A 23,774-nucleotide genomic window follows, 5' to 3' on the forward strand; every position below is an offset into this window, starting at 1 on the left:
TTTTTTATTGACCTTTTGTAACAACAGTCCGCCGCGGGAAAACAAGTCGTTGTCGTAATCGATCATAAAATGGTCGTTAAACGTCTTCTAGTTAGCAGGATACGCAAATAATTAGTTTGTTTGATATCTTAGAAAGTTTCCACATTAGTTCAGGCATGGGTTGCGCTCCAAGTCGACAAAAAGAGCAAGAAAGTGGTGGTATTTCTTCGCCGGAACCTGCCCCGAACACAAATATCCCAAAGCAGAATGGAGTCCCATCTAAAACAAAAACCGCAAGCAAAGACTCTAATGGTTCTTTGAATAAAATAAAAACCATCGGAAATGCAATCGAGGCTCCCGATTCTAGATCGAGAAGTAAAAAGCTGACAATTTTGCATTTTAATGATGTTTACAACATCGAGCCGCGTAATACTGAACCTGTTGGCGGAGCAGCGAGATTCGCTCACAAAATGGCGAGCTACAAGCATCTGAATCCATTCATCGTCTTCAGTGGTGATGTCTTGAATCCTTCAATGAGTAAGTACGCTCGGAAATACTGAAAAGCACTGTGGACTTTGATTTGTATACAAAGAGAAAATTTTCTTGGACGACAGGTCATTCGGGGTCAAAACACTCTATTATTATTACTCTAACATATGACAGAAGGAAGATAATGGGGGTGTTTATTAATTTATATCGATATGTTAGGAAAAAAAATTGTGATATTTAAGAATAAGCTCACAATTTCCGAAAAAAAAAAAAACGTTTGTTTAAGGTCTATTTTCTTCCACCAGAAATTGTCTTAACCCTCCCCTCCTCACTTTGATTTTTGCTCTCCCTCTCCCTTGTTTTGTCCCACAGTCCTGAAGACTCTTGTATTTTACTTTTATTTATAAAAACTGCTACTCTTTTTTTTCTGATTATTTTACTTTTTAAATTAATAGAGGCTGCCAGCCAGCCCTGAAGATTCAAAGATATTCACCAGGACCCTCCATCTCAAATAGTTAACTCTAACACTTTCGGCCGTTTTTATTTTACTTCTTCAATCACAATTCAGTAGACCTATAGCCACATCAAACATTTGGATTGGTGGTCGATCCTTCCTACACGATCAGTAATGATAACCCACTAAATAATTTTCTCCACAGTAAGCACTGTTACCAGAGGCAAGCATATGATACCGGTGCTGAATGCCCTTGGCATCAACATTGCAGTTTATGGAAACCATGACTTTGGTAATGTATCATATAAGCCAGGACTGTTGACAGAGTCCCACCCCCCTCCCCTACATAACTTCCATCAATAGCCAAATTGAGTCTGCCCCTACCCCCCAGTGACAGGCATGTAACTAGGGATACGCATGCACATCCCCTTGGACCATCAAAAAGTGATATGGTAGACTATAAGCATAAAATATCTATGGCCACACCTCCCATTTTCTAGTCTCCCTTGCAGTCAAGCACAGCCTAGCGTGTCCAGCTAGTCCAGAATGGATGCAAGGGATACCCCTTCCCCTCCCTTCCAAGAAATTCTGCCTTTGTGCCCGAGTACTAGCCTCTCCCACAGGCTCTTGAGTCAATTCACACAGCTGCCCAGTAGAGGGGGAGGGGGTTAAAACCCGGGGGGGGGGGGGGGGGTTCTTCCCATGTCGACCTTGTCAACCTGATAGGGATGCTTGTTGTGTATTTTAGGGGTCAAAATCGGGCCTCTGGTATTTTTTAGGGGGTATCTGGGAGAGAATAGGCTTTTTTGATCTTGCAGGTATTTTTTAGGGGTATTTCAAATTTCCTGACGAGCATCCCTATCACTTTTACCCTGAAATCCCCCCCCCCCCCCAGTATTAAGATCCCCCTCTTGGGTTGCCAGGGGAATGTGTTATATACCCCTATCCATTTATGACATCTACTTACATAGGTTTGTGAGTCAGACAGCCAAAAAAAACAAAAGCAAATTACACTCCTTCCCCATTGTCATTGAGTTAACACCCCCTCCCCCTCCCCCTTCAGTGAAAAGCTAGATCGCTCCTGCTAGCTGAGGAAAGAAGACAGAATAGTGGGGTTGGGGTAAATATTTTAATATAATAACTTGATATATATATATATATATATATATATATATATATATATATATATATATATAAATTGATTTTTCATTGCTTTTGTTGCTGTAAGCTGCTACTGCTACCATTGTGGTTTATCACTAATTTATTTTTATTTTTCTGACTCTGCACAATCTGAGCTTCTTGCTTGCATGTAGATTTTGGAGTTGATGATCTTATCGAGTTCAATGAGTCCACAAACTTTCCTTGGTTGATGAGCAACGTCATTGATAATATCTCCAAAGACACTCTGGCTGATGGAGAAAAGTCAAAGATTATAGAATGGGAAGGCATTAAGGTATCAAATATATATGTATTTTCAGTTCCTCTGGTGTAGCAACTTCGTTTGTTATAATGCTCTAAGGCCTAAAGCCTGGAAAGGGTAATGCCGCCTTAACTGCTCTCTATAAAGATAACCATCCTCACTATCATCATAGTCATGTTGGTTTTAATTATAATAATTGATCACTATCATCACATATTTGTTATTCATCTCATCATTGTTTCATCATAGTTTATTTTCCTTTTAACCATATCAAAGCTATCATTAATATTCTTGTCACCATTATTATTCTGGATATGGTTGTCATTAATGAATTAATTGCTTATTGATTTGTACTAATTTCTGCAATTTTCATATCATTTCTGTCTTACCATCATAAATGGTAACCATGAAGTTCCTATGTAAGCGCTTTTATTTGTTGCCATTCTAGATTGGCTGTATTGGTTTGGTCGAGCAAGAATGGCTTGTTACCTTGGCAACTGTCGATCCAAGTGAGGTAACATACCTGGACTTCTCTCAGGAGGGAGCGAAACTCGCCCAACATCTCAGGGACCAGGTAAAATATCATTAAAGAAAGGCTGAACTGTAGAATAACTTGTTTTTTTCCCACTTCTTGATGCTTTAAGGTAGACAGTTACCTAAAAAATAGCCTGTCCAAGGTTTTTCATTTTTTTACAAAACAAGCGCGAAGTTGTTGTTTTGCCATTGCAAACTGTCTCGCGTTTTGCTCGATCAAAGCCGGGCTTATGAAGTTACAACCTTGGTACAGCTTCTCAAAATTGTTTTAAAACGATAGCAACTTCGTTTAAAAATGACGGCAAACTCGTCAAAAAACCCAGGCAGTACTTGCGCAGCCATGGGCTGCTCCAACAACCACTATACAACACATGTGTCAATACATGCATCTCCATAAGACCGTGAAATTAGGAAAAAATGGGCCCGATTCGTCGGGACTAAGCGAAAGGAGTTCTCTATCGGAAGCGCCACCGCTCTTTGTTCGAGCCATTTCGCCGATGAACGATTCAAGCGATCAAACCTGAATCTCCCTGATGCTAAGGCCCCGAAACTCAAAACGAGTTTAAAGAGGGGACCTCTTCCTACACTGCATCGGGAAATAAAAGAGAACATAACGGAAAAAGCTCGCAAGGGACCGCATGTACTAAGTATAAGTACAATGCATATTTACGACAATTACGCTGTGACAGACTGTGCGAGTCACAGCAAGTTTTGAGGTTGAGTTGTTGAGTTTTGAGGTTGAGTTCATGACATAAAAAAAGGTATAGGGATATTTAGTTCTAGAGACTAGAACTAAATTTCAGTTTGACAGATTGACAGACGAACAATCGAACATTATGCCATGTTTTGACATGGGACTCGTGATCTCTCGTAAAGTGTTCGTGGTCAATAAATCAACAAGAGGAGTGCACAAGCAAGATTTTTAGAGCACATTTCAGTAAGTTTGGAAAAATGTTCACTCGTCAGTTACTTGGGACGAGTTACCACAGCTCTCAAAGAGTGTTGAAGGAGAATTTAATAACAGTTTCAGACCGATTTTGCCGACTTATGAGCCGGGTCGGAAGCCGGTTCATACTTTCGATCGACGATGTCATTATTCAACTGAGTTCTGGGGCTTTGATTTCGGATATCCTATATGATTTAACACTAAAATTTCGCGCCGTACCATGGTTGTGAAGTCACTACAGGCCTCCCAACGGCCCAAATTCGGCCCCAGTCTGCGAGACATTTTCTTTCGACGAAAATTAAAAAAAAAAAAATCCAAAAACGAACAAAAATGAAGCGCCTTTGTTATTCAGGCTTGCTACTTAACCTCTAGACTTATGTTTTAGCAAAATATAGTTTTCGTTTCTGACCTAGTTTAAAGGCGTGTGTGTACAGACTGTATAGCTACTCCCTCCAATTATATCAACAATCTTCTAACACTAACAGCATAGTTAGCTGTGTAATAATATCAGATAAATATTTTATCAATAAAGCTCACCCCACAAAAACAATTTATCATTGAAAATCATGAGAATTATTCCCTTGAGCAGGGTTAACGTAAATTATGGCCATGTTATTTCTGAGCTCCATGTATACTTATTCTCTTTGTATAAATATCGTTAAGTTATTATGGCAATTGATGCCATCCCACATGGTTTGGTTCTCAGGGAGCTGACTTTGTTATCGCTCTGACCCACATGCGCGTGCCAAATGACTGCCGCCTGGCCGAGACTACACCCGGTATTGACCTGATACTAGGGGGGCATGACCATCACTACGAGGTGTTGAAGGTAAACTAACACGTTGTGGTATTGACCTGATACTAGGGGGGCATGACCATCACAACGAGGTGTTGAAGGTAAACTAACACGTGGTATTGACCTGATACTAGGGGGTCATGACCATCACTACGAGGTGTTGAAGGTAAAATAACACGTGGTATTGACCTGATACTAGGGGGGCATGACCATCACTACGAGGTGTTGAAGGTAAACTAACACGTGGTATTGACCTGATACTAGGGGGGGGGCATGCCCATCACTACGAGGTGTTGAAGGTAAACTAACACGTGGTATTGACCTGATACTAGGGGGGGCATGACCATCACTACGAGGTGTTGAAGGTAGACTACCCAAAGAGTGTCTATTTTGTCATTTACAGTGTTGTTGTCCTTAACGTAGGATGCGTCTGCTTACGAGGATTAACAAGGTCCCTTGCACCTATAGGGACCTTAGGATTTACCACGGCAGAGATTCTACGAAGGCGCACACATAGATGTCAGCGCGCGCTACCACATTTTTCTTTTAACGCGTGGAGAAATACAACGTGCGCCCTCGTAGACTCTACGCCGTAGTGATGATGTGTTTCGAATGGTGCGCGCGCAACCTGCAGGGTCATTCGGTACTGAGGGATTTTCAAATATACTTTTTCTATGTTATATCTATAACTACACAACAATTAAATAACTACCATAACGTTGGAGCCTGTTCTCCTGGTCTACCGTTGACGAGAAACCAATATTTGTCTATTATTGTGTAGTAAAAAAATATACAGTAATTTTTAAGGAAAAGGGGCATTTAAACCCCCCTCCCCTCTGGAAATTCCTGGGCGTTTAACCCCCCCACCCCCCTGGAATTTCCAATGGGTGGGGGGGTATGGATATTTTCTGGAACTAAAATTTGTATTAATAAGATTTCCAGTCTTTTTCTGTGTATGATGATATTCTTACTGATTGAAATAAGTTTAGATTTTATATCTCAGTTAGAAATTCGTTATTTCCTTGTTGACACCTTCCTTGTGTTTTTTTTATTATTCTATTTGTGATAGGTAAATGGCGTTAACATTGTGAAGAGTGGTTCGGACTTTCGTCAGTTTAGTCACATTACGGTGGAGTTTAACGAAGAAAATAACTACAGCATAGAGATCGAGCGACTTGACATCACGAGCGAGATACCTGAAGACCCCGGGATGAAGAGGATCGTTGACGAATACATGGGTAAGTGGCATGCCCGAGAAAGCAGCGTACTTTGCGGGCGCTCTAAAAGGACACGCAAAGTACGCTGGATCCTCGAGCATGGGGCAAGTGTGAGCAATGGAATATTACCTGTTGAGAGCTTCGTCAGGGGCGGATCCAGGATTTCAAAATGGGGGGTGAATAATGGCTGAATAGACGACTTATAACTGATCCAGTGGTTTTTGGTAATACACTACATAGATCTAACAATACTTCAAGCTGATTTGAATTTTTCACGTCAGCAAAGTCAAGCAGGCGATGGCACATGAACAGTATCTTCTTCGTAGTTTTTTCAAACTGTGACTTTTTAATTTTTTTTGCTCAAAAAGGGGCGTAGAGATCCACCAAATCCACCCCCCAGGGGGGACTTCAAAAAAATAATAAAGTAATAAAAATACCTTTTTAACGAGTAAAATCAGCTAGAATCGATAAAAAGCCATTATATAAATATTGTTTCCTGAATTATTTATAGCAACTTCTGTAATTTGTGTGGATCCTTGTCTGGTTTCTGGTTTTATACGCTTGCAAATTTCTATTCAATTACAAGAAAATAGCAAAAATATGCATTTTTAAAACGTTTCTATACCGATTTAGCCCTTAGTTATTGCTAAGTTTTCAAACAGCAATCGTATACTTTTGTACTTTTTGGCGCCGACATAATGAATGCTGTGAACGTGAAGACCACCCAAGTGGAAGTCACGCTTGGATCACGCGCTTGGACGTCACATCAACTACAGTGGCTGCGCTTCAATTACGGAGAGTTAAATATAAACTGGACTCAAATTGACCGGGACAAAATCAAATCAACCGAAAGAAGGGGATTTTTTCCTTATGAGATCTGCATAATTTTTTGGACCAGTTTCTGATCTGTTCAATCAAAAAATAAATAAAAATAATAAAGAAAGAAAAAATAAATAAAGAAAAAAAATGTCCCTACCAGCTGCTATATATACGAACATAATCCAAATTCGATTTCCCCGTAATTTTGATTCAATTGTATTAAGCTATGTGTATGTGTAGGATCGCCTTTTGAATATTTCACGCTAGTGACTGAAATAGAAGTTTAGCCTAAATCCGCTGGATAGCGCAAAAATCGATGTACTTTTTTTTTTACGTATTTACAGCCCTACTCTGTAATTCTATGCAGAAAATTGGTAATTTTTATTTTTTTGGTTATTAACAATTCCCTCCCCCCCCCTTCCTATTAGGTTCTGTTTAGGTTCTGATTCGGTTCTGTTTAGGGTCTAAGAAACTTTAGGCCCTAGGATCACCGCGGTAGTCATGTGCAGCTTGATTCCATCTCGTCACTCACATTTTGTAAAGACGTACGAAAAAAATGAGATCTTTTTTTTTAAGGTTTTTAAATACGCACATACAATAATAGTAGAATAACAGAAATAATCTTATTTCTTACAATTATCTAACTTTGTTGATCTTTTGCCTTCCCTTTAACTCTCTTTACATTCCTCTTTATAACTTGGGGCAATTTACAGCACTTTCCCATTCAACTTACCAACGCTCTTCAAGATGGAACGTACAAATAGTTCAAGAGACGTTTATGTTGTCTTTTATATTCTTTTTTTTTTTTTTTCTTAAATAAACAAAATTATATCACTGAAGCATATCTTAAGGGGTCGTAAGAGCCCCCACGTTATGCACATGATTAAAACTATATTGGAGATAAAAAAGAGCAGAATTTGTCTTGGAAAAGGCTATGTCATGTCGATATTTTATACCCTAAGATATACCAAATTGCGATTTGTGACGGTAAAATTCGACAAGGCACAGAAATACAGCAATTCCAGTTAGAATTGAGCTGAGTCTCTCAAACTCACATATTAACAAACGTGTCCATTTAAACAATAGACAACTTTATTTCAATTTGAGTAGACAGTTTATTTTAATAAGTTTGTTTTGCTATTCGCAGCGGAGATACTAATATACATGAAACACTAAAGAAATAAGTGTTTATCACTACTGGGAAACACCAAAATAATAATTATGACATAAATCTACTCCTATAGTGCCTATTTGCTTTAATTAGCAAGTTAGTATTCCTGTTTAAATTTTACAATCTATTATTTTAATTTTTTTTATTTTGTTTCCTTCTATGTATCGTACATATTGCTGGAGGAGAGAGATATTATTATTATTATTATTATTATTTGTTTCTTTTTCTGTACAACAGTCATATGCAGCTTGATTCCATTTCGTCGCTCACATTTTTTACAGACGTACGCAAAAATGAGATCTATTTTTTTAAATAAGGCTTTCAAATACTTACGTACTAGAAATATTAAGAAAATAATCTTTTTTTTCTCACAATTATGTTAGAATGTCAATCTTTTGTCTTTCCCCTTAACTCTCTTTACATTCCTCTTTAAAACCTGGGGCCATCTATTACAGCCAATGTATTACACTCATTCAACTTACTAACTTTATGAATAAGATGGAACGCACAAACAGTTTGAGGGAAGTTAATGCAATCTTTTATATTATTTTATTTTTCTTAAATAAACAAAAATACATCACTGAAGCATATATTAAGGGTTCATAAGAACACCAACGTTATAAACGTAATCTCCTTCTTATAAAAAAAACTAAATTTTAGATATTTTGGAAATGGCTATGTCATGTCGTTATTTCATACCCTAAGATATACCAACAAAAATAGACTATATTATGTAATAAATACGTTATGTAATAAATTCTCTTGCATCGAAGCGTGTAACATAAAAAAAACATTTGCAGCAAACATTTGAAATAGAATTTAACAAGAAAGGCAAAATATAGCAACTGAAAAGATACTACTATAACTGAATTGATCGACTCATGTAAATCAGCCTTAAGAAAGCGAAAAGGCACAGAAATACAGCAATCCCAGTAAGAATTGAGCGGAGGTCTTTGTTACCCGGCTCACCCCACTTTTGTTGTCGCATGGTTGCGACTGCGTGACACTGACAGTCACGGTGAACGTCTGGCCTACCGTCACACCTTCCATATCGGTCACTCTACACGAGTAGCTCCCTGCAATGTCACGGAGTCGACTGAAGACGAGCGCGAACTCTGGTGTGACGGGAAGATTTTCAGCGAAGTCTGGGGCCACATTGATCTTGTCACGCAATCGAGTGACAATGACGCGTTGCGATGTCCCGTTTTTTCCGCGCAATTCCCAGACTACCTTTCGCGTCGGGAACATCAGAACATCGCTGGAGACCACAGGGCACCCGAGGGTCAATGTTGAATTCACCGCGAGTACCTTTTTGGTGCAGGTAATTGGCCTAAAACTGACTAAATGACGCTCTGATGTCCCGCCATTAGCCTTACTGACAAAACAGCTAAGCTCCCCGCGTTTTGAACCATCCATCACTCGAGTGAAGTGCTCACTTGTTGTGTTTATAAGCAGGGTTTTTCTGTCCTTGGTGAGGCCTGCAAGGCCCTTTAAGAGCCGGTTCCGTTTGACAGTACCGTTCTCTATAACCACCAGGTTTTGACCATTCAATCTCCAGCCGACTGACTCAATATTTCTAGGTTCAACTCTATCTAAGGCCTCGCACAGAACAGAAAATATGTTCTTGGTGCCATCTGAAGGGACGCAAACGCTTACTGTTTCTCTAGTGGTCTTTCCCTGACAATCAAACTCGAGGCTGTAAGAGACCCACTCGAAGTGATGATGATTTTCGCAGCGATATGTGCCTTGGTCTGACTTGATTGCTTCCTTGATTACTAGTGAACCATTCACCTTTACTTCAGCCCTTGTCTCGAAGTTTTTACTGAGATTCGGGTACAATCTGATGTGCTTTTTATCCAAAGAAGCGAGCTTTTGTAAGCCTCTTCTACCTCTGTACATCCACATACATGTGTCGTTTGCTTTCCAAATCGAGCAGTCCAGTTGGATTTGATCGCCAAGGCAAAAAGCCACGCGTTTTTCTTCAACTTGCCCAAGAACCGAGTATCTCTGACTCGAAAGCAAGACTGATAAAGCATGAAAGAGAAGAGCGTTCATGGCACAGCTTGGCTATAGCTCGGCAGTTTTATACTTCTGTTCTTCTTCACTCTTCACAAGAAGGCAGTTTTGACACATCAGCACATTTTTCTATTATGTCATTAGTTTAAAATGTAAACAAAATAATTTTTGATTAACAGGCGAAAACACGCTTTAAAAAGCGTGACTCAACTCAAGGTTCTTTCTTTTTGTTTTCTAATGTAATAGCAATACATAGAGAATACGATACTGGTGTTAAGTTTTGATTTCTTTTACAAATCTGTTAGGTTTAAATGGCCTACAGACTAAATTCAGAAGGCAAAAATGACACTGAGATGCAAATTTGAAATTCAGGGAAATTTCCCGTCTTATCACCAGACTGTGTCGGGTTTCAACTAGATGCTTCTCAAAAAAATGTTGCCTTTTATTGTAGCTTCTAAATACGTGGCCTCTAATTGTTTTGTATTCTACTCTCCGCTTGTATTCTGTACTGCGTTATAATACAACGACGGATGTTGAAGGGAAATAGTGACTCCCATGCCACCGAATTTTAGGTCAACGGCAGTTACATAATATTTGATATACGAGTTGAGTGGCAGGGTCTTCCCTACATAGCGAACAGAATGAAAACAAATATAAATAACAATTTATTTAATCACTGGGTTGTACTTTTTTCGACGTTTAGGCAATGCTGCCTTTTTCAGGATTGAATGTAAACAACAAATTATCGCTGCTTGTTGCCGAATTACCAATACATATTTGATTTTAGATGCCGCAATACTGCGAAAACCTTCTCTCCTAGCCTTTAGCATGCATCATTACATTCTCATAACAATCGTCTGAGAATTCCGAACAAGTGTCATTTTTATTTTTTACTTTTTAGTGGTCTTTTTAACGATTTTACGGTGACATTTTTTAGCTTGACTGTAAAGTGTGTCAAAAAACCGAGAACTCAATATCGCCTTCTCATTTACACCGACATGACATAAGTAGGGACATTTCCCTCAGCTAGAAGATAGAAATTTGCTGGATGGCAAAAATTTATCCGCAGGGATTTTGAAAAGGCCATCTTAACCTTTACAGCTGACAATGTAACCATGTACTGTTCTGTGACCGTACTGTGTTTAATCATGGTCTCTTGGTTTAATTCATTCGATTACAGAACGCACGGCTGTGTGACTTTTGAGAACCTTGTGGTCATGTACATCGAGAGTATTTCTAGTTACTGCCTATCTCAAGAATATTCAAAAGTCACTTACCGTATTTACTCGAATAAATTATGTGTTTCGAGGACGGCGCTTATATCTAAGAATGACTTACTGAAATAGAGCTAAACCTGAGTCTTTGCTTTTAAAATACTTTTTGCATTAAAAGTGTAAATGTATTGATTGTGTGTCTCTCTACATAAATGTACAATACAAGCCTGTGGCTTTTAAATGAAAGTATGAAGGTCTAAGTAAATAAAAATTTATATAAAATAAATAAAAAATATCCGTAAGCTACTCCCCGAATAAGCGCCCCGTCTGGGACGTGAAAAATAAGATATAAGCGCTACGGCCCTTATTCGAGTAATTTTAAACATGCTACCATAGATTTACCATGTACTAGCAATAAGCCCGGTAGAACAGTAGAATATTGACCTGTTTTTAAAGGATTTTGATAATCTGTTATGAATTCTTGAACTCGCAACCTTCACAAAAGCCATATTTTGACAAAAGCAGACTGTGTTTGGCCACCCACAGCACCAGAACGAGTCTGGATACCCCCATTTTTATTTTGAATTTTACCTCACCATATGATCAAGGCATACAAAGAGCCCTCTTTCCCGAAACACGTTAACACATTGACCCCTGAACCGGCCTGTACCGGCTTTGGGAAGTACCCACAACCCAAAAAATTCATAAATTCAAAATAAACACAACAAGATGAAGATACTCAGGCATCAGTCTAAGGGATAAATGGTCTTGCAGATATGCATCCAACCAAGGTGTTGGCATCTACTCTTAAGCCAAATAATAGCACAGGTTCTTTGACAAATCTCAAATCGAACAAGGAGAGAAAAGCAGAATCACCCCTCTCAATAAAACGCTCAAAATACCACACAAGGGAGAGAGATCAGCAAACACAGCTCAAGACACAAATAGATACCTTTATTCTGATCCTCCAGGTACATTTCCTTGGCCTCAAAACACAATGCCCATTCCTTGAAGGATTGTACAACCACGAAAATATCTTTACGTATTGCAAAGCATTCTGGGAGATACAGGGGAAAATTCACGAGGGGAGGGCCAGTCAACACTCCTCTCCCCAAAGTCAGATGGTTTTTTATAAGTCTTTTCATCCCGAAGCCAAACGAATCAATTCCAGGTCATACAGACCCAGAATAGCAGTGTAAACAATTTTGCAATCAATTTGGTTTCAGAAAAGACACCATTTAGGAGAGCTGTGGTGATTCATTAGAAAATTATTTTCTCATCCGGGCAAAGCCAAACAAGAAAAAATCATCATGAATCCACCTTTGCTTGCAAATATCCATAAGCAAGGCACTCAATTATGCCCCAAAAGACTTCATGATGTCCTGAGACACTCTCCTAATATGCTCATAGCTGTATTTTTGATGAAAAATACAAGCAACCATCAACTTGTGTTGGCTTCAGCACATCGACGAGGGATTAAAAGTGGGGACCGCAAAGCACTGTTGGAAAGCTTGGATACCGCTGACTAGGTGCAGCTGTGTTTGACTTTGACGGGCTGTATAAAACTCAGAATAGGGGGGGAGGTATCTGTTTTCAGTCTGTTTTTTGTAAATTCAGCTCCAAAAAAGCCAGGAGTCAATGGGTTAAAATGGCATATTTCGTCGTTTGAAATATGTTCTGATAGCGAAAATATCAATGTTTAAAGTTGCTGGGAAAGAATTATCTGTCCCTTTCCCCAGGAAGGACAATTCCTTTTTTTCCCAGCCAACATTGTTTAAAGTTTTACCTCCCCAGCAACTGTGGGGTCTAACATCTTCCCAGCCCGCAGAAAAAAAAACCCTGGATGCGGAACAAATATTTTGCGTTACAGATCCGTTTTGTGCCCTTGTATGATGGTAAAAGTAAATAGAAAATGTCATTCAGTCATTATAATTTCAATTTTAGAAGGATAACCCTGAGTTCACCCGACTGGCCTTTTTAAAATAATTGATTGATTGACAGATCTTATGAAGGAGAGTATGGAAGAGAAGATCGGTGACGTGGAGGTGGAGTTGGATGGGAGATTTGCCAGTTTACGAACAAAGGAAACCAACCTAGGTAAGAACCAGCCCTCCCCCCCCCCCCCCCCCCCCCCCAATACACACTTTTCCAAGAAAGTTATGCCAGATTCGCTTTTGTCTAAAACTGTAAGTCGCCGGTGCGCTGGGAACCGTTTATTATATAATATACCAATTTCCGCTGGACTTACAGACTAAGGATGCATAAATACAGTGTAAGCTTCGACTTGAGGCAAATTTCATGCGCATACCAGCGAGGATCCTCTGGAACTTGGAATAAAACAATGCAAAAACCTGTGAATACTTCATGATCCCGCTGGTATTTGCAATCGATTCAATTGAAACCGAGGCTTGCACTGTATTTATGCGTCCTCTGTGCCTATGACCAGCAGCCACAACGGAACTCGAAACTGGACTATTGTATTATATAACTGTATTATTTGCCTGTATTCCTGTAATTTTTAGTTTTTCGCTTTAATTTCTCGATCTCGGCCACACTGCTTAGAGCAAACCTGTTTCGGCTCCAGTATAAAATGGGCTTTGCATATTATAATACCATTGAACCCTGAATCTGGAAATGTTCAAGATTCAAGGAAAAATATTTTAATTATTTGAGGTTCTCAGACAAGGACAAACAGGTTTGAAGCCGATTTCTAAACAACCATTTGTTGTTTTCCCATCAGGTAACTTTGTTGCGGATATAATGCATAACGTCACCAGAGCAGATGTCGTCATTGTAAACTCAGGGACACTTCGCTCTGATGCGCTCCACCCCCCTGGTCCATTCAAAAAGAAAGTAGGTAACCCGGGGGTAAAAAGCAGCCTAAATCTAAAATAGTGCTCCCCTTATCTTGTGCCTTATAAGGGCACTTATCTTGTCCTTATCGTATACAGTGCTCTCCTTGTTTGAAAAAAGGCCAATCACGCCGCCATTTTATGCTCCCGCTCAATGCCGAGTCACATATAGCATCCATTTCCATCGGCTAATTCAAGCGAGTAACCAAGATATTTTCAATCAGAAATCATTGATACCGTATAAGACTTCATTCGTAAATTTGTATTTAGAAGTTTCAATGCGGATAAACAGTTTTATTTTTACTTGTAAACAATACCTAATGGTTGGTCGACATTAAAAGAAAGGTACTGTTCAAAGGTGTTTTCGGCCCCTATAAAACAAAATAAGTCTTCAGGGTTTGATATCCTTATGATATCATGGGTCACTCTGGAGTACTTTTGACTTTTTATGTGGTTTCCTAACCTCCTAAAAACGGTGAGTGAGTGTTTATCGTAGTGCTGACTTGCTTTTTTAGTAGCTGAGTTTGTTCACACGAGTCCGTTTGGTTGCAGGACCTGGTATCGATCCTCCCTATGCCAGACTCGGTGGTGCTTCTGGAACTCAAAGGTAAGCAGACTTGGATAATCCTAGTGCCTGTCTAGCGTTGTGGCAGTCATGGGGCCATGTCCCTCCATTGAAAAACTTAGAAGAAATGTATCGGAAGATCAAATGTTAAAAAGTAATTTAATCTTATTTTATTAATAAATATTTAAAGGCTGTTGGTTTGGACTGTGACATTGGTGTGATCAGTGATGATGGTTAATAAGCAACTATACTTTTTTCTGATTTTGCTCATGATGATTCATTAGCGACTATGTTACTGACGAGGACGACGACCACAATGACGTTGATGATGATGAAACTGCCAGAAACACAGGATATTATAATGAAGATGATAGCCATAGTAGTGATAGTCTTGATGATATGGTGTGATAACGATTATGATGATGATGCTGTTTGATGGTGATGATGATGGTAGTGGTAGTGATGGTGATGATGATGGCGGTGATTGTGGTGGTGATGATTATGATGGTGTAGATGGTTATTATCATGGTGGTGGTAGTGATGGCGATTATGATGGTGGTGATGGTGGAGGTGATGATTATGATGGTGGTGATGGTGGTGATGGTGATTATGATGGTGGTGGTAGTGGTAGTGATGGTGATTATGATGGTGATGATGGTGATGTTAGTGATGCTGAATATGATAGTGATGATTATGATGGTAGTGATGGTGATTATGATGGTGGTGGTAGTGATGGTGATTATGATGGTGGTGGTAGTGGTAGTGATGGTGATGATGGTGATGTTAGTGATGGTGATTATGATGGTGGTCATGGTGGAGGTGATGATTATGATGGTGGAGATGGTTATTATGATGGTGGTGGTAGTGATGGTGATTATGATGGTGGTGATTATGATGGTGGTGATGGTGATTATGATGGTGGTGGTAGTGGTATTGATGGTGATTATTATGGTCTGATGTTAGTGATGCTGATTATGATAGTGATGGTAATGATTATGATGGTGGTGATTGTGATGATTATGATGTTAGTGATGGTGATTATGATAGTGATGGTGGAGGTGATGATTATCATGGTGGTGATGGTGATTATGATGGTGGTGGTACTGATGGCGATTATGATGGTGGAGGTGATGATTATGATGGTGGTGATGGTGATTATGATGGTGGTGGTAGTGATGGCGATTATGATGGTGGAGGTGATGATTATGATGGTGGAGATGGTTATTATGATGGTGGTGGTAGTGATGGCGATTATGATAGTGATGATTATGATGGTGGAGATGGTTATTATGATGGTGGTGGTAGTGATGGTGATTATGATGGTGGTGATGGTGATTATGATGGTGGTGGTGATGATTATGATGATGGTGATGGTGATATGATGGTAGTGGTAGTGATGGTGATTATGATGGTGATGGTTGTGATGGTGATTTTGATGATGGTGATAATATGCATATGATGATAATAACTAATGCTTTTGTAGGAGCTCAAGTCATCAAAGCGTTAGAAAATGGAGTCAGTCTGTGGCCGAGGCATGAGGGTCGCTTCCCGCAAGTGAGTAAGACAAAACGAACGCATCAAATCCTCGCCTTATTAGCGAAACTGTCTCATTGTTAAACTAGAAATACTCGTAGATTGAGACAAAATATGTCAAAGAAGGGGGATTTTAAGTGATAAAACGAGATTTGTAATAAACATAATTTTAGAAAAAAGGGAAAGAAGATGGTAGACTTTTGTTTAGTTTTGGCAGGAGTTCCTCTGACATTACTGTTGTATTGACCTAGCCTCCTAGCCGTCTCTCCAGTGGGTTTATTCGGAAAATGTCGGAAAGTACTGTTTTTGGAGTTCGGGATCCCTGTGCAAAGGCAAGAAAAGGCCTCTCCCCCTTCTCTCGAATCGCTGCTTGCCACAGGAATCCCGAAATCCCGGAAACAGTATTTTTTTAATTAACCCACTGGAGAGCCGGCTAGCAGATTAAATTGGACCGGGAGTGCTATGTAAAAACATCTTGAATTACACTCTCTCCACACCCACCCCCTTGGTGCTTCAATTTCGACGCTTACCACTCACAGGTCTCCGGGATCAGATTCGCGTTCAACCCAGAACGCGATGTTGGCAGTAGAGTTATAGAAGAGAGCGTCCAGATAGCAGGGCAGCCCATCGACAAGGAAAAGGTGAACCATTGGGCATCTATTTGTTACACTTTGGCGGCGTCATGCCAAAACAAATTTAGTTCATGTCCTTACTCGTTAATTTGGTTTGTGGATCATTAGACGGGGTTTGTAACATAAACAAATATGTTTACAGTCAGGGGCGTAGGATTGGGTCCTAAAGGCCCTCATAAGGCATTTTCCCCTGAATTTTCGGTTGAAGGCGGGTATTCGTACCAAAGCACCTGGGGTGGGTGAGGGGGAGTGGTGGTGGTGGTGGTGGGGGGGGGGGGTGGGTGTTAGGTGGATAGAGAATCTGGAAGGGAGGAAAATGTGGAACATATATGATGGCGTGGAATGGCAAGAATGGGGATGACAAAAACAGGTATATAGAGTTACAAAATGGAAAGGTGGGATGTTTCTTAGAGCTCTTCGAAATTCCCCTGAAATTTGAAAATATTTGCCCTACATTTACTGTATCTTTGGCTTCTAGAAGGGGGCACAAGCACCTTTGGCCCTCCCTCTTGCTACGCCCCTGGCAGTAGAAGCTATAAAATAAATACGAACATAGAGTTACTTGTACCATTGGCTCCTGGCACAGTGCAATTCAAAGTCGTAATTGCTGGTAATGTCGCCGGGCTCTTCTTGTGTTACGCGGTCATATTTATAATTGAACACACGCGATTTTCGTTTCAATCCTCACACGCGAATGAGGGAAGAACAAGAAAAGGGCCAATACGTAAGCGGAAATTAGTGTTTTGTTCGCTTTTCCCCTTATGTATACGGAACTTAAGAAGCGTTTCTTACTCTTTTCTTTTGCATCCATTTGTTTCATGACTGATAGAGGGAAATAGTTTTGAATAAGTTTGCTGACTACACCAGATGTAATTGATTTTCTTGTGATAATTGCCAAAATAGATGATGTCTTACTTGCTCATTTTTTCCGAACCTTCATTTCCCTTATATACTCCGCTTTGACCTAGCTTTATAAAGTTTGTACGAAGGCCTACATCGCCAAGGGCAAGGACGGTTATGACGTACTGAAAGAAGGGAAGTTCTTGGTAAGTAAGAGCACTGTTTGCCGCTCTTGTTTGACTGTTTTTGTTTTGTTTTGTATATTGGTCGCTGTTCCTGTACTAGTTCTAACACTTTGTTGCTTTTACTACTACTGTTGTTGTTAGTCGTACCACTGCTGTTGCTGCTGCTGACGTTGTTGTTGCTTCCAATGACGTTGCAGTTGCTTCCGCTGACGTTGCAGTTGCTTCCGCTGACCTTGTTGTTGCTTCCGCTGACCTTGTTGTTGCTTCCGCTGACGTTGTTGTTGCTTCCGCTGACGTTGTTGTTGCTTCCGCTGACCTTGTTGTTGCTTCCGCTGACGTTGTTGTTGCTTCCGCTGACGTTGTTGTTGCTTCCGCTGACCTTGTTGTTGCTTCCGCTGACGTTGTTGTTGCTTCCGCTGACGTTGCAGTTGCTTCCGCTGACGTTGTTGTTGCTTCCGCTGACCTTGTTGTTGCTTCCGCTGACGTTGTTGTTGCTGCCGCTGACGTTGTTGTTGCTTCCGCTGACGTTGCAGTTGCTTCCGCTGACGTTGTTGTTGCTTCCGCTGACCTTGTTGTTGCTTCCGCTGACGTTGTTGTTGCTTCCGCTGACGTTGTTGTTGCTTCCGCTGACGTTGCAGTTGCTTCCGCTGACGTTGTTGTTGCTTCCGCTGACCTTGTTGTTGCTTCCGCTGACGTTGTTGTTGCTGCCGCTGACGTTGTTGTTGCTTCCGCTGACGTTGCAGTTGCTTCCGCTGACGTTGTTGTTGCTTCCGCTGACCTTGTTGTTGCTTCCGCTGACGTTGCAGTTGCTTCCGCTGACCTTGTTGTTGCTTCCGCTGACGTTGTTGTTGCTGCCGCTGACGTTGTTGTTGCTTCCGCTGACGTTGTTGTTGCTTCCGCTGACGTTGTTGTTGCTTCCGCTGACGTTGTTGTTGCTTCCGCTGACTTTGTTGTTGCTTCCGCTGACGTTGTTGTTGCTTCCGCTGACGTTGTTGTTGCTTCCGCTGACGTTGTTGTTGCTGCCGCTGACGTTGTTGTTGTTGACGCTTTTAGTGTTGTTGTTGTTGTTGTTACTGCTATTGCTGTTTCTTTTTTGTCGTCGATACGGTTGTGTTGAAAGTGTCTGCTGTCTCTCTTTTCAGCTTGACGAGGAGTCCGGGCCCATCTTACCCACCATTGTGGAGAATCACTTCAACTCCATCAGTATCGTCAAGGGCGCCAAGCTCTCTCGCTCACGACACAGACAAAGCATTGTCATGTAAGTGAAGTTTATTAATTCCTTTCGTTCTAAATACACGGAACAACAAACACACAGAATGACAGACATATAGGAATCTACAAATGCTTATAAGTTACAAAATCGCTAAACCTATTAGTTGTGGCTATTGGCGTGTCGCGCCTAACTGCGCCTGACCGCAAGCCGTACTGATGACGTGCACTAGTGGGCCGTGGTAACAGGTTGGTAAGGAAGCCCTTGATCCTTTGCAAAAACTTCTGGCAGGCGGTGACACGGCGATCAGCAAGAGTCTGCAAGCCACAGCACACAAGTTCATAAGTACAGCCTGGATAAACAGGATATGTTGACATCGTCATAACCGTCTGTCCATCCGATCACTCCTCAGGCCGTCCGCCTTTTGGTCAGCTGAAGGTGTGCCACCTTATCTGAATAGGCGTGGCTTTTTGTTGCAGGAGACTGGAAGGAGCGTCCTTGGCGAGTTTACTGGACAGCGAGAGAAAACACGTCAAGATCAGTCCACAGGTGAAGCATTTTTCTTATTTTGCCCTTTTGACAGTGATGATATCTTGAGCCATCCTTACTTAAGGCTGATCTAGACATCCCGATTGTACAACTCGAGTAGAATTTTAATCAGCGCAGGCCCGTACCCAGGGGGGTTCCTGTACCCCCCCCCCCTCCCCCACAACGGCCAAAGGTCCACTTTCGGTTCTTAATAGACCTGCTATTTGTATACAAAACTATAAAGCACAAGCTAGATCTCTCTGGTTTGTAGCCAAATCCGACAATAAGCGTCCCGTGGAGATACCCCCCCTACGCTTAATTCCCGACTACGAAAGTCGTAGTGTGAAATTAAGGGCTAAGACAATTTGGTAGGCCGGTCGCATACGTCTAAACCGTGCGGTCTTAATCAGCCTGTACACAACTTTTTTTTTAAACCGAGACATAATTTTCACAATTGTTTTCGAGCAAAGGGTTGTGCAGGAGGATGTTTAAATGTTTTGGTCATCCTTCTTGTTTGCTTTCTCTTCGTTAAATTAAAAGAGGCCTGTAATTTTCAATATCGCTTTTAAATCAACACCTAAAATTTCTTCTATTTATGGAAGTTTAAATGTGGAATATCTGTTTTACAGGTTGAGGGTAGAATAACGATCATCACAGATGAGGTAGGGGCAAGCCCAGCCTGTTCTGGCGGAACAGTTACAAAACTTGCTTCTGCGTCCAACTGCTTCGATCAATGCAGCAGACGGCTATGTGACTATCGAGTCATGATTAAATAGTTTATAATCTAAGCATTCCAACAAAAATCCATAGAACGTCCCAGTGAAATTCTTCTAACCGGTATGATGTCGGTTTTTTTAGGATAAGATAGATTCCTTGTTCAAAGTATCGCCCGAAACACCGGAGCCTGAAGCAGCCGATCAAAAACAAGACACTGAGGATATAAAACTAGAAACAACCTTTCGGAGTAATGAGACTGAAACAACCAATGATATGGCAGAGAAAACAAAAGACTTTGAAACTTCCAGTCAACATGAAGATCACACAATAGAACCTGAAACATCCAATCCCGGTATTGCATCTTGTACAAAAGAATCAACCACTAGGAGTGGTGAATCTAAAGTGGATAAGCCTGATTTAGCGACGGAAGATGAGTACTGGGATTTATGGGAAGCAATTAAAACAGACGATATTGATACGGTAAGTACTGGATTGGTGTGGTATTGATACGGTGGGTACTGTATTGGTGTGGTATTGGTACGGTGGGTACTGGATTGGTTTGGTATTGATACGGTGGGTACTGGATTGGTGTGGTATTGATCCAGTGGGTACTGGATTGGTGTGGTATTGATACGGTGGGTACTGGATTGGTGTGGTATTGATACAGTAAGTACTGGATTGGTGTGGTATTGATACAGTGGGTACTGGATTGGTGTGGTATTGATACGGTGGGTACTGGATTGGTGTGGTATTGATACAGTAAGTACTGGATTGGTGTGGTATTGATACAGTGGGTACTGGATTGGTGTGGTATTGATACGGTGGGTACTGGATTGGTGTGGTATTGATACAGTAGGTACTGGATTGGTGTGGTATTGATACGTTGGGTACTGGATTGGTGTGGTATTGGTACGGTGGGTACTGGATGTTTGTGGTATTGATACGGTGGGTACTGGTTTGGTGTGATATTGGTACGGTGGGTACTGGATGTTTGTGGTATTGATACGGTGGGTACTGGATTGGTGTGGTATTGATACGGTGGGTACTGGATTGGTGTGGTATTGATCCGGTGGGTATTACTGGATGATTGTGGTATTGATACTGGATAGTTGGGAACGGCGCATAGGCCGCATAAAGGGAGGAGTTTTGAGGAAAGTGAAACCTCATCTTTTTCAATACTTCCTCTGTTCATCTTATTATGGCGATTTAAGACACTGCTTGTGTTTGAGTTTTGAGCTGAGTTTTTTTTAGCTTAGGTTTTTATTTTCGGAGTTATTGGCTTGAAATTATAACCCTTTCATTTTATGTCCGGTTCTTTTTCAAGTTCTTTCTGGGTGAAGGGACACGGTAGTAATAAACAAGCTTACTGACCAAATTAACGATAGCGTGAATTCAGTCATCTATATTTGATGGATCTCAGAATTACGCTCATGAAATTTCGGTCGACCGCAACGGATCGCACCATTTCGCGGGGTACCAAGTGATGATATCCTTCGGCGACTAACTGTTAATGTTAATTAAAAGAATTATCTCAAAACATGATGATAGCATAAGATGCACAAAATGACGTTTATTTATCTCTGATAGCTATGAATTGTCGAATTTCTGGTTAAAATAAAGGCGAAATCCAATCTAGAATATTTCACGTTATTTATCATACACGATTTGAAGTAAAGGCATCCCCCGCGCAACCCCCCCCCCCCTTCCCCCTATGTACGTTGTATATCTCATTACTGTCTCGTGCTAAGCTTTAGCGCAATGAATTGATAAATTTATGTTTGCTCAAGTCAATGTGCTGTTGTTTTTGTTAGTGTTTTGCGAGTGCTTGCGTGCCATGAAACATTGTATTTCAGGTAAAAAGTCTACATCAAGAAAAGCATATTCGGTTGACCAGGTTTCAGGACAACAAGACCATCTTACATCTTGGAGCTGAACGAAACTCTGCAAAAGTGAGTCGAATTAGCGGGAGTCGAAGGGGACTTTGATTGTTTATTACAGTGACCAAGCTATAAATCAACACAAGGTTGAAAGAGTCATAGTTGTCAGGTTGTACGCCTCTGTGAAACAGAGTAGCTGCGATTCGAGCGTTATCCCTTCGTATTTTGCTCCGACGGAGGGCTAACGCTCGGAACGTCAGCGCGACTACTAGACTCTGTTCTTCTGTTTCACAGTGGCGTACAACTTGAACAACAACGTTGTTGAAGTTCAAACAACGTTGATTTATGGCTTGTCTACACCACGCCTTCGCACCATCAAGTTTTTGTACAGCTTGTTTGTTGTCTTTCTATTAAACCATATTCCAGTAATAACCATGCTTGCATTGAAGAAACGTTAAAAGTGTTCATCCATTATCCTTTACATAAATGTTTTTTAATCTGATTTATAATTATCTCAGAATGAGGTATTTTATTATTTGCAGGTTGTAGAGTATTTGTTGCTTTATGGAAAAGTCGACCCGAATAGCTTGGACGAGATTCTTCAGGTACTTACTGTAACGTTAGATCGCGAAGATTACACAGTCTTGTTGAGCAGACTCAAGATACATATAGTTTATAGTCATATTTAGTGCTTTACTCAACCACCTGCTATAAGAGGAGAGAAGGAAACTAGTCTGAAGAATCCACAAGGAAATACATATTTGACCGTCAAATAATTATTATGGCAATCTGACTGATTGACCGAGCTGAGAGTTTTTATCTTTAACCTGGCCCAAGGGTAACATTGAAATCACTATGTGCAAACTAGATATGGCGAAACAAATGCGTCCTAGACGACGGTAACCGGAAGTTTAGCGTTTACACTATTATATTGCTCCAAATACTCACTCCGACATTCTCCCCTTGAGCTAAAATTGTAGAAGAAAGGCATGTTAGCTAAATTTGATAAATTAGACAAGCGTTCCAGTAGCATTAACGCAGTGATGCACTCCGATATCCCGCCCCTCCCTCCCCCCTTGGGCTTGAATTTTAGCTAACATTCACAAATAAGACAAGCGTTGCAGAAATCATTGCACAAATATAGCAATATTTTACTTCCGGTTCAATCTGTTACTTCCGGTTGTCCTCTAGACCGGAAACGTCCTAAGTTCCCTGTTGTGAATATCTCGCTTCATCATGTGATCGCCTCGTGTTCCCAGGGTGTTCCTTTGCATGGTGCTGCCGAGTATGGAAGTGTGGATGCTGCAGAAATTCTTCTTCGTCATGGAGCTGAGGTAGATATGCTCTTTTGTTACTACCACAACTATTCTCGTCACCAAAACATTTTTCTCGTAACCATAATCATCTTCATCGTCATTTAGGTATTCTAGAAATAGCCATATCTGTTTCTATTTGTTTTTCTCTAGATGAAATTTATGTTTGCCTTACCCTTCAGTACATTTTATGCCACGCTGCTCATCATTACCCCTATCTCCTTCTTCCTGCGAGCATAATCGCCATTATCTACAACACTTATTACAAAGCTATGCCAAGTGTCGATATTTTTGCAAAATGTTTGTGTTTGCGAATGGTATCAAAATCAATACTTTTCATCATAAGCATCACCATAAACAACGAATGGTATCAACATCAACACTTTTCATCATAAGCATCACCATAATCAACGAATGGTATCAACATCACACTTTTCATCATAAGATCACCATAATCTACTTCATCA

The 23,774-nt window shown here is 40.6% G+C and overlaps 1 protein-coding gene across 1 annotated transcript in view; it reads left to right on the forward strand.

The window, feature by feature from the left end:
• The window catches only part of LOC116618173 (mannosylglucosyl-3-phosphoglycerate phosphatase), a 26,019-nt gene continuing 2,245 nt past the window's right edge, over window positions 1–23,774 (forward strand). Inside the window, exons 1-19 of the mRNA XM_048720446.1 lie at window positions 1–516; window positions 1,128–1,214; window positions 2,236–2,375; window positions 2,791–2,916; window positions 4,529–4,651; window positions 5,688–5,856; window positions 13,057–13,152; window positions 13,796–13,908; window positions 14,460–14,514; window positions 15,956–16,026; window positions 16,545–16,646; window positions 17,606–17,683; window positions 18,805–18,920; window positions 19,352–19,421; window positions 20,030–20,062; window positions 20,259–20,597; window positions 21,971–22,066; window positions 22,537–22,599; window positions 23,254–23,328. Of these exons, the coding sequence (XP_048576403.1) occupies window positions 156–516; window positions 1,128–1,214; window positions 2,236–2,375; window positions 2,791–2,916; window positions 4,529–4,651; window positions 5,688–5,856; window positions 13,057–13,152; window positions 13,796–13,908; window positions 14,460–14,514; window positions 15,956–16,026; window positions 16,545–16,646; window positions 17,606–17,683; window positions 18,805–18,920; window positions 19,352–19,421; window positions 20,030–20,062; window positions 20,259–20,597; window positions 21,971–22,066; window positions 22,537–22,599; window positions 23,254–23,328 (2,313 nt within the window). The 5' untranslated portion in view covers window positions 1–155. The remainder of the gene's footprint in view (window positions 517–1,127; window positions 1,215–2,235; window positions 2,376–2,790; window positions 2,917–4,528; window positions 4,652–5,687; window positions 5,857–13,056; window positions 13,153–13,795; window positions 13,909–14,459; window positions 14,515–15,955; window positions 16,027–16,544; window positions 16,647–17,605; window positions 17,684–18,804; window positions 18,921–19,351; window positions 19,422–20,029; window positions 20,063–20,258; window positions 20,598–21,970; window positions 22,067–22,536; window positions 22,600–23,253; window positions 23,329–23,774) is intronic.

The sequence above is a fragment of the Nematostella vectensis genome, chromosome 13, assembly GCF_932526225.1.
Source record: "Nematostella vectensis chromosome 13, jaNemVect1.1, whole genome shotgun sequence".
Taxonomy (NCBI): domain Eukaryota; kingdom Metazoa; phylum Cnidaria; class Anthozoa; order Actiniaria; family Edwardsiidae; genus Nematostella; species Nematostella vectensis.